This window comes from Marmota flaviventris, chromosome 9 (assembly GCF_047511675.1).
Source record: "Marmota flaviventris isolate mMarFla1 chromosome 9, mMarFla1.hap1, whole genome shotgun sequence".
NCBI lineage: Eukaryota > Metazoa > Chordata > Mammalia > Rodentia > Sciuridae > Marmota > Marmota flaviventris.
The window spans coordinates 108663079-108679376 of NC_092506.1; the positions used below are offsets into that span (position 1 = coordinate 108663079).

General features: G+C 38.0%; 1 protein-coding gene across 1 annotated transcript; it reads left to right on the forward strand.

The window, feature by feature from the left end:
* The first annotated feature begins 258 nt into the window (after positions 1 to 258).
* On the forward strand, positions 259 to 1248 carry LOC114084008 (olfactory receptor 8G50-like). The gene has a single exon (XM_027925214.2). It carries the CDS (start codon positions 268 to 270, stop codon positions 1246 to 1248), a length of 981 nt encoding a protein of 326 aa, XP_027781015.1. The 5' UTR covers positions 259 to 267.
* The last annotated feature ends 15050 nt before the right edge of the window (positions 1249 to 16298 follow it).

Here is a 16298-nt window from a genome sequence, read left to right on the forward strand (position 1 = left end):
TGGCATTTTCTTGGATGGTCAGGGAGAAGTTTTACTAAAATCCACTCTCATAGCATGGAACACAAATAGAGACAGTTCTGCTTGATGTTTATAGGAATTATTGGTATCACAAGATCTATGAGTAATGACAGGGAAAGAACTTGTAGAAACCTGGAGATACACGGCTGAATAGATGTTAATTATATTTCAATCTGCATTGTGCAATGGATCAATAATATCTATTACAAACTATTTCTTCTCTTTCTGCTTAGAACTCTCAGAAGAAAAATGGCAGAAGGAAATCTTTCCATAGTGACTGAATTCATCCTTTCTGGATTAACAGACAAACCAGAGCTCCAGCTGCCCCTCTTCCTCCTCTTCCTAGGAATCTATGTGCTCACAGTGGTGGGGAACCTGGGCATGATCACACTGATTGGGCTCAGCTCTCACCTGCACACACCCATGTACTATCTCCTCAGCAGTCTCTCCTTCATTGACCTCTGTCAATCCACTGTGATCACACCCAAAATGTTGGTGAACTTTGTGACAGAGAAAAATACCATCTCCTACCCGGAATGCATGTCTCAGCTCTACTTCTTCATTGTTTTTGCAATTGCAGAGTGTCACATGTTGGCTGTAATGGCATATGACCGCTATGTTGCCATCTGTAACCCCTTGCTTTACAATGTAACCATGTCTAATCAAGTCTGTTCCTGGTTGCTAACTGAGGTGTATAGCATGAGCTTGATTGGTTCCACAGCCCACACAGCCTGCATGCTAAAGGTGCTTTTCTGTAAGGATGATATAATAAACCATTACTTTTGTGATGTTCTTCCACTATTAGAGCTCTCCTGCTCTAGCACTTTTGTTAATGAGGTAGTAGTTCTGTGCTTCAGTGTGTTCAATATTTTTGTCCCAGCCCTGTCCATCCTAAGCTCTTATATCTTCATCATAACCAGCATCCTGCACATTCGATCCACTGAGGGCAGAGCCAAAGCCTTCAGCACATGCAGCTCCCACATCTCAGCTGTTGCTCTCTTCTTTGGATCTGCTGCATTCATGTACCTGCAGCCATCAGCAGTCAGCTCCATGGACGAAGGAAAAGTCTCCTCTGTGTTTTACACCATTATTGTGCCCATGCTGAACCCTCTGATCTACAGCTTGAGGAACAAAGATGTCAAAGTTGCCTTCAATAAGCTTCTCCAAAAAAGTAGTTTTTATGAAAAGTGTACTTTCCATAGAAAAAGTTTAAAAATCATAGAATTTTGATAAAGAAACAATTGAGAAAACAATGTTTATCAATTAGACATGAGATTACTGCCATTACTTGATTGTTTGGAAGAAAGGTGCCAAGGGTGGACTGAAATCACAGGATCACACACAGAAAAGGCACTTGGGTGTTTCAGAATTCATCTAGCTGGATTAACCTGTATTACAATGGAATGTTTTTAAAAATAATTCAAAACCCTCAACATGTTTGATTATGCATAATACATATAAAACATGACTCTAAGCATGACTTATTTGTCTTAATTTAGAGAATAAATACATTTGATGATATCCTTTTATATTCTTGATATTTGTGTATAGAACATTCCTTGCTATATAACTTTGGGATTATGCTACCATCACTATTTCCTGATAATTTCATACAGATATTCCCATGTCTGAAAGAAACCATGTCTTTTTCTTCACACATGTATTGTTTCGGATTTAGTAGTGTCATTATTTTACCCTTGTGTTGTGATGTTTAAACATAAGGTACCACCCCCCTCCCCAGAAAGTTTAGAGGTGAAATGATTAGGTTACAAGAGTTTCAACCCAATCTGTGCAATAATACCCTGATAGGGATTAACTGGATGTAAGGTAGGCAGGTAGGTGGCAGAGGTGAATCCTGGAGCTCTATATTTTGTCTTTGTTAAGAGCTCTTTCCCTCCCTCCCACTCCTCCGCCCCTCTCCCCCATCCTCTCCCTGGTGCCTGTCTTGAGCTACTTTCCTCTGCCACACTCTCCTGCCTCACCTTGGTCCCCAAAGAACAGGGTCTATGGACTAGGACCTATGAATCTGTGAGCTCCAAAATAAACTTCCATCCTCTAATTGTTGTTGTCCATTCTTTTGGATACAGTGGCAGAAAAACTGACTGAAACATGCAGTCATGTGGGGTATTTATATAGTTAGGAATGTTAAAATTCTCAAATTGTTTTCAGAATAAAGATGAATACCACTCACCCCAAAACTCACTATCCATTTTGAAGGAAAAAATGATGTCTTTAATGGTGCAAAGAAGTAAATTGCTACCAAAATAATTCCTCTTTCCCCCTACCCTAGTAATTTTCCAAAGGTGACCTTAAAATAATAGTAATGAGAAAACTGAGTAAGTCCTCCTGAGAGGTAACTCACTGTCCCTATCAGTAAGACCCAGAAGCTCTTTGTGGCATCCACTGGTTGCACATCTCCCCTTTCTTCTATTCTGTTGATGGCTCTATCCAGATGATTTTTTTCCCCTCAGTATAAAGATTTCTCAGAACATTAATTGATGTGAACATACATATATATATATATATATATATATATATATATATATATACACACACACACAGAGATATGAAAAATTATGTTCTATATATGTGTGTGTACTAAGAATTGTGATGCATTCCACTGTCGTGTTTTTTTTTTTTTAATAAAAGCAATTAAAATTTAAAAAAGAAAGAAAGAAAGGTTTCTCAGAGTTATGGAAGTCAGATAAATTGCTTTTATGTGAAGGTCATGGCTGTGTTCTATGTGTATCTAAGCTTCAAAGCTTTAAGTAGAGAAACATGGATGTCTCCAAGTAACACATGATTTCCAGTGCTCTTCTGCACTACTGTTCCCAGAGGCAGAGCATCAGACGTTATTCCTCTTTGCCCAAAATGAGCATGTAAATTTATAATTTGTATTTAAAAAATCATCTTCCTCATTTAACAGGCATAAAACAGCACTTGCTTTGCCATTAGTTTGCTTTCAAATGCATAACAAACATTTTAATGTAGTGTCATGTTTTTCTCATGCCATAAAAGCATAATTGTCATGAGAAAGGGGAGGCTATTCCCCACTTTGCAAACTAGAAGACATTTTCTTCCTGATTTTCTATGTCCTGTTCACTTGATTGTATACTCCAATTTATGATACTACAACAATATATGTGTTTATATATCTCAATATATGTGTATGTATGTATAAGATGCTTATATGAAACCATGCCAATATGTAGCAAGCACATACCTATGGGCTTTCTGTTAGTTTTGCTTGGATGTGTTTACAAGGTTTCTGTGTATAGAATTGTGAGATGATACTCTAGGAATTAAACAAATCACCTCCAGCATTTCATTTCATATTAATGGGTAATCAGTATTAAATGACTTGAAATGTTGTTTGCATTTCCAAGCCTTAGTTTATGAATTGAAATTGTTTTTTTTTAAGAAAACAGAAATATCTGTTCTGCCTCTAGTAATTCTGAGAACTTGTGAAATATATGTTATTGAAATATTTGCACAGGGTTATGGAAGTCAGATAGGAATCTATCAGATAGATTCCTGTTATGTTAAACACTAATCAGTGCCTCAGAAAGCTTGCAGTGAGATAAAAACATTAAAGTAATGCAATGACATAGGAGATGGAGAGGGAAAGCTGACCACTTTCCTTACGTCCAGGCTTTAGGTGAGGATCTAAACAGCGTTCCCCTGATTGAATGTACACATAAACTTTTGTGAAACTCCACCTGCGCAGTGGGCATGCAACCTATGCTACATATTCCCTCTCTGCCTGTAGGTGTTGGCAGCCTTTCACTGTATCCCGACCTGTTGCCACCGAGGAGTATGTGAGTAGTAAAATATCTAGAAACTCTCTGTTGAGTCCTCTAAGTTCTTTATTTGAAATCAATAAACAATAAACTTGGGTTGCTTGCAATCCTGGGGTTGAAAATTTCCAAAATGGAGAGGAAACTGTACTAAAGAAATAAATGTGCCTGATGCTGTGGTGCACGCCAGTAATCCCAGGGGCTCAGGAGGCTGAAGCAGGAGGATTGTGAGTTCAAAACCAGCCTCATCAACTTAGTGAGGTGCTAAGCAACTCAGTGAGACCCTGTATCTAAATGAAATATAAAATAGGGCTGGAGATATGGCTTAATGGTAGAGTACCCCTGAGTTTAAACCCCAGTACCAAAAAAAAAAAAGAAAGAAATAATAGTAGACCTTATTAAATATAATTACAGATAAATGCATATAATCAAAAGTTTTAATAATTGAAAGGAATATAGAAAAAAAGTAATCTAGATTTCATCTCATCCCATTCAGAATGGCAATTATTAAGAATACAAACAGCAATAAATACAAACAACAAAAAATGTTGGTGAGGATGTTGGGAAAAAGGTACACTCATACATTGTTGGTGGGAATGCAAATTGTTGCAAACATTCTGGAAAGTGGTATGGAGATTCCTCAGAAAACTTGGAATGGAACTGTGGTGAGCCGCTTCTGCCGTTTCTGCAGACTATGGTCGCCATTACGATATGGCGCTGGCTCCGCTGTGGTATGTGACAAACAACTCCTTATCTGAGAGAGTTGGCACATGATTTTTTACCACCCTGTGAGAAAGCTCCACGCGGCAGCTTTGCATTGGGGCTTGGGATGCTTTATTAAGGCTGGGAGGGCATCCGGGAGGAGAGAAGAAGAAAGAAGAAGAAATATCAAGGACCTGAATAAACTGCTGAAAGAAGATTCCTGAGTTGCATCTTCCTTGCGGGCAAGGGGTCGCGACAAGTGGTGCCGAGACCCGGGAACCAGAACTTTCAGCAGTCAGGGGTGGTGCACCGGTTAGTCCCAGGTAAGTGGGATCCGCGACCAAAGCGGGGTTAGTCCCAATAAGTGGGATCCACGATCAAAGCGGGGTTAGTCCCAGGTAAGTGGGATCCGCGACCAAAGCGGGGCAGCTCCTCTGTAAAGAAAGAGAGAGCATTACATTTTATTGCAGCTGCACTGTGTACTTTCACTTTTGTTTTTTGTGCTTCCTTTGTTGTTGTGTCATGGGTGCCGCATCTTCAAGTCCGCTTCTCCTGGCCCTAGATGGCCTGTTGCGTTCCAAGGGCCTGGAAGTGAAACATAGTACTTTACAGAGATTTTTACAGAAGATAGATATCGCTGCACCGTGGTTTGCATTTTCGGGCAGCCTTACTGTACCTAGTTGGGATAAATTAGGCAAAGATCTTGACTTTGCTTCTGAGCAGGGCATATTAGAGGGTGGGGTGATACCCCTTTGGAAAATGGTCCGTAGTTGCCTTACAGATGGTAAATGCCAAGAAGCTGTGAGTGAGGGTCAGGCCGTTCTTGAGCAACTACATGAGGAAAAATCTGAAGGATCACATAGTGAAGTGGCAGAGAGTATCAAAAGTAACAGTAGTGAGAAGGCAAAAGAGCCTGAAGATAAAAATAGGAGAAGGCTCTACCCAGACTTGACCGAATTCAGAACGCCTGAGAACACAAGCGACTCAGAGAGTTCTGAGGACCTTGATTATTGTTACAACAACTACATAAGATAAAAATGAAAAAGAAGAAAAAGGAGACACAAGGCACACATGCCTACTGTAAGAAGGGGGAGGGATGTAATATTGGTCAACAAAACTCTGAGGAGGAGGAGGTTGAAAATTTAGAAGAAGATATGATGCCTGTTGCCCCACCCCCGTATGTGGGGGGGAGCCAAGGTTCCGGGAGATCTTTTCATGCACAAGTTTGGAGGACAGTTAATACAGATATGGGACTTGCGTACCCGGTGTTTCAGGACAATAATAGGGGAAGATATCATGAGCCTTTAGACTTTAAGATAGTTAAAACCTTGGCAGAATCCGTCCGCACTTATGGCATGGATGCCACTTTCACTCTCACTCAGGTGGAGGGACTTACTAGATTTTGTATGACTCCCTCAGATTGGGCTAGTCTAGTCCGCGCTTGTGTTTCCCCAGGGAAATATTAGGAGTCCAAAGTTGGCTGTTTAATGTTTCTGGCATTACCCAAGACTCGGAGCGAGGTAGGAGGCTTAAAATTTTTGCAAATAATTCACAATTATCTAATGCTACATTACCCTCCGCAGCAGTCTGTCTCCAATCTCCGTTCCTGTTCCTTTTGGCTAATAATACCTCGTCGGGGATGCTGGATTGTTCTAGTGTTACCTGTCTCTTATCTGAGTGTTGGAATGGTTCTTGGACTGTAGCAGTGGTTATGAAAATTCCAACCTTTGTCCCAATCCCAGTCACTGCGGACCCAGATAAATTCCCCATTGTTGAACTACTTAGAGTCCGCAGAGATTTTGGAATTACGGCAGCTATAGTGACAGCTGTGGCAGTGTCTGCTGCTGCAGCAGTTACAGCTGGAGTAGCCATGGCCAGTCAAGTACAAACTGCTGCCACCATTAATCAAGTTGTTCAACAAACTTCCACCATACTTGAATCCCAAAATTCAATTAATCAACATATTTTGTCAGGGATTTTAGCTGCCAACCAAAGAATAGATTTACTCCAAACTCAGGTAGAAGAATTGGCTGACTTGGTGCTTTTGGGTTGTGTTGATCAACGTGCACATTTATGTATAACCTCTGTCAGATTTTATGATTCCAGAAATGCCTCCCGCATCATCGGAGAGTATCTATCCGGAACCTGGTCCATGGAAGCAGAAAACTTGATCCAGTCTCAACTAACTCAGATTGCTGTTTTGAATAGTACCCGTGTCGAACCAGTGACTTTGGGTCAATTCACCAGTTGGCTATCGTCTGCCTTTTCCTTCTTTAAGGAATGGGTGGGAGTGGGCATTTTTGGTGCAATGTGTTGCTTCGGTGTTGTACTTTATTTGTGGCTTCTCTGTCGCCTTAAAGCTCGCCATGCGCAAGAGAAAGCTATGATCATACAAGCTCTTGCAGCTTTAGAAAATGGCAACTCACCTCAAGTCTGGTTTGCGCATCTTAAGCAGTAAACCTTTGTCATGGTCGTTGCACCCCAAGTTATTATAACATTGCACTGGGATCGACATGACTTTCCTTGTTATTCTCTTAGTGTTGGAAAGCCCTTACACTCTGCCGGTCTTGCTGCCATTGCACGCAGATGGGTTTCCACGCTAGTGCTTTTCTATCGCTTTAAAGTCCGTGCCTTTCTTTCAGGGTGCTGTCAACTTGTTTGTCATTAATACAGCCACAGTTCAGCCTCAGCTATCCCCCTTCGTCCACCATCGTCACGATACAGGATGCGAGGCAAGGCACTGCACTTGAGTGATCCTTGACGTGGACCTCAAGGAGAGCATGTCCTATTGCATGCGGGTTAGACGCGTCCACGCCCCGCCCCACGAAAAAAGGCGTCGGCTGATATGGCCTCGGGTCTGGGGAAGGGCCCTCCTTAGGACTGAGCCATACTATGCAGCCACTTCTGCACAGTGGGATAGGACCTCTACTCTCGCCTGTATTGTTTTAATAAAACAGAAAGGGGGAACTGTGGTGAGCCGCTTCTGCCGTTTCTGCAGACTATGGTCGCCATTACGAGATGGCGCTGGCTCCGCTGTGGTATGTGACAAACAACTCCTTATCTGAGAGAGTTGGCACATGATTTTTTACCACCCTGTGAGAAAGCTCCACGCGGCAGCTTTGCATTGGGGCTTGGGATGCTTTATTAAGGCTGGGAGGGCATCCGGGAGGAGAGAAGAAGAAAGAAGAAGAAATATCAAGGACCTGAATAAACTGCTGAAAGAAGATTCCTGAGTTGCGTCTTCCTTGCGGGCAAGGGGTCGCGACATGGAACCACCATTTAACTCAGCTATTCCACTTCTCAGTTGATACTCAAAGGACTTAAATCAGCATATTACAATGATGCAGCCACATCAGTGTTAATCAGTTTAATTCTCAGTACTAAATTATGGAAACAACTAAGTGCCCTTCCATAATAAATGGATTAATTACACACACACACACACACACACATTATTCAGCCTTAAATAAGAGTGAAATTATTTTCCAGTTAATGAATGGAGCTGGATAATATCATGCTAAGTGAAATAAACCAATCCCAGAAAACCAAAAGCTGAATGTTTTTCTGTGGTATTCAGATTCTAATTCACAATGGGGGGGGGCGGGCAGTGCTGGGGAAGAATAGAGTTACTTTAGGTAGAGAGGAGTAAAAGGAGGGGAGGAGGTACAGGGGTAAGAAGAATAGTAGAATGAATAGTAGAATGAATCAGACATTATTATCCTATGTACATATATTACTAGATGGGATTCTACATCATGTATAACCAGAATAATGAGAAATTATACTCCATTTTATATAATATAATGTATAACTAATTAAAACAAATTTAAATTTTTAAAATAATCTACAGAAAAGGTAGACATTACTCCATGGAGTGGAGTAATCCCTATAATATCTCAGCAAACCTTTCCTCATTCCTAAGGTCTTGCCTTCATTATCTCAGCTTCCCCATCCTGAAATGACTTCCTGATGCCATCCTGTCTTTGGAAAGTTTAAACACCATTCAATGAAAAGTGTAAGTGCATAATTCTCATGCATTTTTAACCTTTCCAGATTATAATCAGTTACAGCTCTTGTGGTGAGCCGTTCCTATAGACCGTGGCCGCCATTAGAAGATGGCGCCGGCTTCCACTGTGGCCTGTGATAAACAACTCCTTTTATGGAGAATTGGCGCGCAATCCCTTACCACCCTATGAGAAAGATCCACATGGCAGCTTGGGATTGGTATGCGGGAGGCTTTATTAGGCTGTGCTTGGGCGCTCGGCGGGGGGTCGCTAGAAGATGATACTTGAATCAAGGCCTGAATAAACTGCTGAAAGAAGAATCCTGTGTCGTGTTTTCCCTTGCCTGCGAGGGGTCGCGACAAGCTCTGGTTCATCACATATGATATAATAATGATCTTGTGTCCAGAAAATTTTTTTCTATTAATCTGTGCTTGTTAATCCTGTACTTACTAAAATATTGTCAAATTCTGGAGAATAAAAATTGGATCTTGTGTCTTGAATTGCATATTACTTCTACTTCTATTTTTTTTTTTTTTTGGAGGGAGGGGTTACTGGGAATTGAACTCAGCGGCACTTGACCACTGATCCACATCCCAGCCCTATTTTGTATTTTATTTAGAGACAGGGTCTCACTGAGTTGCTTAGTGCCTCACTAAATTGCTGAGCCTGGCTTTGAACTCACAATCCTCCTGTCTTAGCCTTCTGAGCCCCTGGGATTACAGGCATGTGCCACCATGCTGGGCTAAAGATTGATAATTATTGATAAGCAACATTTTTTTTAGGGTTTCAAATTATATTTCTAAGTTTTTTCCCTTTAAAAAATATTTAATGGTAGGTTTTAGAAACCTCCAAAATTCCTTTAAACACCATATTATAGGTTCATATCTAAATTTTTGAATAATTCTAAAATAGAATTAATTATGAAAACATTATTATAGATTGCACAAAATCATACAACATTTGATAAATATTGGATAAGAACACTAAATATAATTTTTACCAAATACTTTACAGTGAAAAATTATTCCTATATAAACATGCTTTTATTGTCCTTCAAAATTTCTCTTTTTTATTAAGAAAAAGATTCTCATTTTATCTTTTCATGCATTTGAGATACTCCTCAAAGATGTTTGTTAACATATAAAACATTTTAGCATGGAAGTTAAATAAAAGTTTAGCATGGTATTTGCCTGAGTTAAAATAATACCAAAAGCACTCTTACCATATTAATTAAAAACAAATAATAAAGGTCAGTGGGAATAAAAATGTTTAAATCTAACTGTTTACACATCCTGCTTTAATATTTTTTCCATTGCAAGGCACACTTTAGACAACTTCTTCAGTGTGCTCAAAATTTCCCAAAATTTTGATTTTTAAATGTCTTGACAGGAACTTCACAAGGTTGTAAGAGTTATCTCTCACAACCTTCTTTATAATCCACAGTCAACAAAAACAATGAATGTTACCCAAATGAAAATATTAAACGCTCGAGAATCAAACTGGAAATCCATATGCAACAAAATGAAACTGAATCCCTTTCTCTCGCCATGCACAAAAGTTAATTCAAAATGGATCAAGGAGCTTGATATCAAATCAGAGACACGCCATCTGATAGAAGAAAAAGTTGGCTACGATCTACATACTGTGGGGTCGGGCTCCAAATTCCTCAATAGGACACCCATAGCACAAAAGTTAATAACTAGAATCAACAAATGGGACTTACTCAAACTAAAAAGTTTTTTCTCAGCAAAAGATACAATAAGAGAGGTAAATAGAGAGCCTACATCCTGGGAACAAATCTTTACTCCTCACACTTCAGATAGAGCCCTAATATCCAGAGTATACAAAGAACTCAAAAAATTAGACAATAAGAGAACAAACAACCCAATCAACAAATGGGCCAAGGACCTGAACAGACACTTCTCAGAGGAGGACATACAATCAATCAACAAGTACATGATAAAATGCTCACCATCTCTAGCAGTCAGAGAAATGCAAATCAAAACCACCCTAAGATACCATCTCACTCCAGTTAGATTGGCAGCCATTATGAAGTCAAACAACAACAAGTGCTGGCGAGGATGTGGGGAAAAGGGTACACTTGTACATTGCTGGTGGGACTGCAAATTGGTGCAGCCAATTTGGAAAGCAGTATGGAGATTTCTTGGAAAGCTGGGAATGGAGCCACCATTTGACCCAGCTATTCCCCTTCTCGGTCTATTCCCTAAAGACCTAAAAAGAGCATGCTACAGGGACACTGCTACATCGATGTTCATAGCAGCACAATTCACAATAGCTAGACTGTGGAACCAACCTAGATGCCCTTCAATGGATGAATGGATAAAAAAAATGTGGCATTTATACACAATGGAGTATTACTCTGCATTAAAAAATGACAAAATCATAGAATTTACAGGGAAATGGATGGCATTAGAGCAGATTATGCTAAGTGAAGCTAGCCAATCCCTAAAAAACAAATGCCAAATGTCTTCTTTGATATAAGGAGAGTAACTAAGAACAGAGTAGGGTCGAAGAGCATGAGAAGAAGATTAACATTAAACAGGGATGAGAGGTTGGAGGGAAAGGGAGAGAGAAGGGAAAATGCATGGAAATGGAAGGAGACCCTCAGAGTTATACAAAAGTACATACAAGAGGAAGTGAGGGGAAGGGGAAAAATAATACAAGGGGGACAAACGAATGTCAGTAGAGGGGGCAGAGAGAGAAGAGGGGAGGGGAGGGGAGGGGAGGGGGGATAGTAGAGGACAGGAAAGGCAGCAGAATACAACAGACACTAGTATGGCAATATGTAAATCAATGGATGTGTAACTGATGTGATTCTGCAATCTGTATATGGGGTAAAAATGGGAGCTCATAACCCACTTGAATCAAATTGTGAAATATGATATATCAAGAACTATGTAATGTTTTGAACAGCCAACAATAAAAAATTTAAAAAAAAAAAAGAAAATTCTAATGGTTGATTTTCCCCAGAATAGATACTTACGGGATGAGATTCCAGTGGGAGGTCATTATCATTGTTCCTAATTGGACTCTTATTATCTATTCCCAGCATATAAAATCATCATATCAGCCAACATTTGAAGAGAGAGTTTTACCAGAAATCAGAATTCGTGACTCAATGGAAACCTTTGTCTGTCACCTCTTCACATCATCAAAGTCATTTCCCTCCAGAGGAAAAAAAGGAAAAACAAACAACACTGAATTCTCTGAGAAGAAGGAAGGGTGTGTCTGAATCCCATACCTTTACTATTTAAGTCTTAGAATCTTTTGATGCAGATTCTCTTAGGAGATGCATGTCGCTGTTTATCTGTCTCTCCTTCTAAGAGCCACACAACCTTGATACCTTATGACTTCCCTGTCCTCTGCTGTATGAAGCCATGGCAAATGTTTCTTTGTTTATACATTTCAACTCAGGCAGTGTGAGAGCTTTTTGTTCATTCATTTTGAGTTTGTGTCAACTCATCTCTATGCTTTTTTGCAATAATTTTATTGATCACAACTTATTGAGACTTGCTATATGCAAAGCACTGTGCTGGCCCTGTAATGCATTTATAATTAAGTGTAGAATAAAAGCTGGTAAATAACTCATAGGAATTCATAGTCAGCACAAGCTACATGGAGGCAAAGTAACATGCTTATTGATACACAGAATTTGGTCTTATTAGGATGTCATTGTTAAAGATCTTAACAAAAGGGTCTTAACTGTTAACTAGAATTTCACAGGATAAAGTGATGAAAGAATAGGGAAAGAAAAGGAATTATGAGTTAAAACTAAAGAACTTCCAAAGTTCCTTTCAAATAATAGTTATATTTATATGATGCCTGTTAGGACATAGAAGAAGAAAAATGTTTTTGTTTGTCTATAGAAGCATTCACTGACCCATTCTGGTCTAGAACCACAATACGTTTGACCTGTAGAACCTGCCCAATCAAGGTGTTTACAACAGTGTCTACTTGGCCTCCCTGTCCCGTTCTTTGTTCTAACACTCTGAAGAGAAAGGATTTCATATTATTCATCTTGCTATCTTCAATACCCACAGAAAACATTTTGTATATATATCTTTAGTTTGTTTTAATATTAAACTTTGTGCACAGCTTAATAGTATATTCTTGAATCACTAACATAAAGTTTTTAATTATTAGTTCATATACATTGTAGAGTTATTCCTTGTATGGCATATCTAAGTCATTGATAGATAAAACTAAGTAACTATAAAGATAAAATTATCTATCTCTCTACATATATATGTGTGTATGTATATATAATTACATATATGAAATTATTGATTAATTGCATTTTTTTCAAGACAAATCTAAATGCAATGTCCTTTAGAATAATAACTTAAAATTTCTCACTTCATGTGTAGTCTGCAGATGTCTCCTCAATTCACCTATGAAATATTAGTCTCTATTTTACCTATACCCGTAACTTTGTCATGTCCATAGAATAATCAGAAGAGATGCATCAAATAGTTTACTAAAATCAGGGTAACCCAGGAGTAAATCCTCTTTTGTACTTTATCAAATAGCAAAAATCTAATGAATCACAAAATCTGACACTTATAAACAGTTTTGAGTCATCACTGTTTTCTTTCCTAAGAACTCAAAATGATTTTCTTTCCCAAAGGAATTTTGCCATTTGATACAAAATGGATGAAATTGGAAGAAGCTATGCTATGTGAAATAAGCCAGTCAGAAAAGGACAGATGCTGAATGATCATACATACATCAGGTACTTATAATGGTCATCTCATGGAGACAGAGAATAGAATAATGGGTTTTCAAAGTCTTCTACACTTTGTCTTGATCATGAATTACCAATTTCCTATTGCAGAAATTCATCAGCTATTCCAGGATAGAATTGACCCACAATCAGGGATGGTTGCCTATGGCAGGAGATGGCCCGCTGATGAGTCACAAAACACTTGAAAGGAACATTTTAAAATTGAGTACATGTCTTCCTTTGTCTGCTATTTCTTAATGATCAGTAGAAAAAAGTTCTGTGTTTTCCTTGTTTTGAGACTATATAGCAAAACATTTTTTTTGGAGGGGGTGAGATATATACCATATTGTTTGAAGAAAAACTTCATAGGCACATTTGGCATGAATACAGAGATGAACATCAAATATAACCTAGAAGAGGAAGGCTTACAGTATGGTGTTTTGAAGGTGGTGATGGAATGTTCTGTAGCACCAGCATGGTGTTATCACTGTTTTGTAGGTTTTTTATTGACATGTAACTCAAATATTACAATATTGACCTTCCTCATGTATAGAATTCAATGGTTTTTAGTGTATCTGTGAAGTTATATGTCCATCACTATGTTTTAACTGGAGAACACCTTAACCACCACCCCTACCATAAACATAGCCCAACCCATTAGCAGTCCCATCCAGCACCTCCCAGCCCACAGCCTGTGGAAGACACTAAGTACTTTCTGTCATGATGAATCTGCCTATTTTGAACACTTTGTATAAATGGTGTCAAACCATGCATGATCTTTTATGATTCTTTCACTCAAGAATGTTTCAGGCCCATCCATGATGTGCCATATCTCAGAGCTTATTTCCCTTTTATTGCAGAATAATGCTCCACTATATTGAAGTGCTGCATTTTGCTTGTCTGTTTATTACCTAACGGACTTCATATGGCTTTCACTCTCTGGTCTTATGACCAAAACTGCACTAAACATTCACATACAAAAACAATGTGAATGTGTGTTTTCATTCTTGTGGGTATGTATCCAGCAGAAAAATTGCTGGGTGACATGAGAGCTTTATGTTTCATGAGATGAAGTAATGAACTGTTTTCCTAACAGTTTGTACAATTTTCATATTATTTCCCACTCATCCCATCACTTGTCTTAATCTCAACTCTTGTTCTTAACCTCCATGATGAGTATGAATTGTTTTCTCACTGTTTTGGTTTTAATTATCTTAATTAATCAAGAAAAATATTTTGAGGTGCTTATTTGTCATTTGTGTATCTCACAGAAAAATATTTATTGAAATCTTTCAGCTATTTATTAATTATATAATTTTCCTTTTCATTTTTAAATTGTAGAATATCTTTTATAAGAAAAATATTTTTAAGTTGTTGATGGACCTTTATTTATTTATTAATTTATATGTGGTGCTGAGACTTGAACCCCATGCCTCACACATGCCAGGCAAACGCTCTACCGCTGAGCCACAACCTCAGCCCTGTAGAATATCTTTATGTGTACTAACTAGTAACTCTTTTTTGGCATTATTAGTGTTCAGCGAATTCAATATACATTAGAAATATTTTACCAATTCTGTGTGTTGTCCCCAAATCATTGTCTTACTAGTATCCTTTAAGAGCCCATTCAAATTTTTTTTTCATGATGCCCAATTTGCTATTATGTATCTTGTCTAAGAAACCATTATACAATTGAAGACCATAATGATTTATTCTCCTGTTTGTTTTTAGTGTCTTACTCTAAATTCTATGATTAATTTGTGTTAATTTTGTGATTGGTGTGAGAAAGAGGTCCAAATTAATTGTTTTGTACATCTGTATTTGTCCCTACACAATTTTGTTGAAATCTATTATTTCCCTAAGGAATTGCCACAAAACACTTAAACTAACTCCAATGATCATAGACAGGAGTTTATTTCTATGTTGTTAATTCTACCCAATGGTCTCTATGTCTATATTTAAGAGAATCTCACATGGTCTTGATTGCTGTAAATTTCTAGTTTCCAGATGGAGAAATGTGAGCCCTCTCACTTTACTCTTCATTCTCATTTTTTTATTACTCTGGGTTCCTTGTTTATTCAAAACAGTTTTATGATAACCTGTCAACATCTACAAAAACACAGATGGAATTTTCATGGGACTGCCCTGAATTTGCAGATCAAGTTGGGAGATGTTGCTGTTTCCACAACTTTATAGCTTTTGACTCATAAACGTGAGGTCCTCCCATTTATGTAGGTCTTTAATTCCCTTCAATAATACTTTGTAATTTTAAGTGCAATATCTTGCATTATTTTCATTTACTTTATCCTTAGGTAATTCATCCTTCTTCATGCTATTGTAAATGGACTTTATGCTGTTCATTTTAAACGTGTAAAAGATAAAATTGAATTGCTATGTTGGTCTTGTATTCTACCATTAAATTTAAGAATTTAATTACTTCTTAGATTCCTTATGCTTTTCTATATGCAAACCTATGTCATTTATAGAGATGGTGCCACATATTCTTTCCAACCTGGATATCTTTAAATATTGTTGTCTCACCTAATTTTCCTAGCTAGATTCACTAGTATTGTGTTGAATAAAAGTACATGGAGTAGACATCTTGTTAAGCATCTTAGGGGAAAATCTTTCATTCTTTCATCATTAAGTGTAATTTTGATTTTTTTATGTTACTGTTATTTTCTCATGAAAAAGAAAAATGTTTTCTTTTCACAAGACTTGACAGGATTATTAATAAGTCATAGAAAGTTTTGGAACATTAAAAGTTACCAGAAAAATTCTTTGGATAGTAAGGGATTCATAATTCTAAGAACCACTCTTAACAGCACAAAATGCAAATAGAGTTCTATCTGATATTTGTTTACAAGTCACATATTACTGGGATCTCAAGGCCTTTGAATGATAACACGGACAAAGAACAGGTATAGAACTGAACTGAACAGACTTGAATTGTATTTCAAATTTCATTGTGTGGATGATAAAAACCTATTCTAAAAATTTTCTTCTATTCTTGCTTAGAATTCTCAGAAGAAA

Coding starts and splice junctions, on each gene's coding strand:
- LOC114084008 (XM_027925214.2), top strand. CDS start 268: ATGGCAGAAGGAAATCTTTCCATAGTGACTGAATTCATCCTTTCTGGA.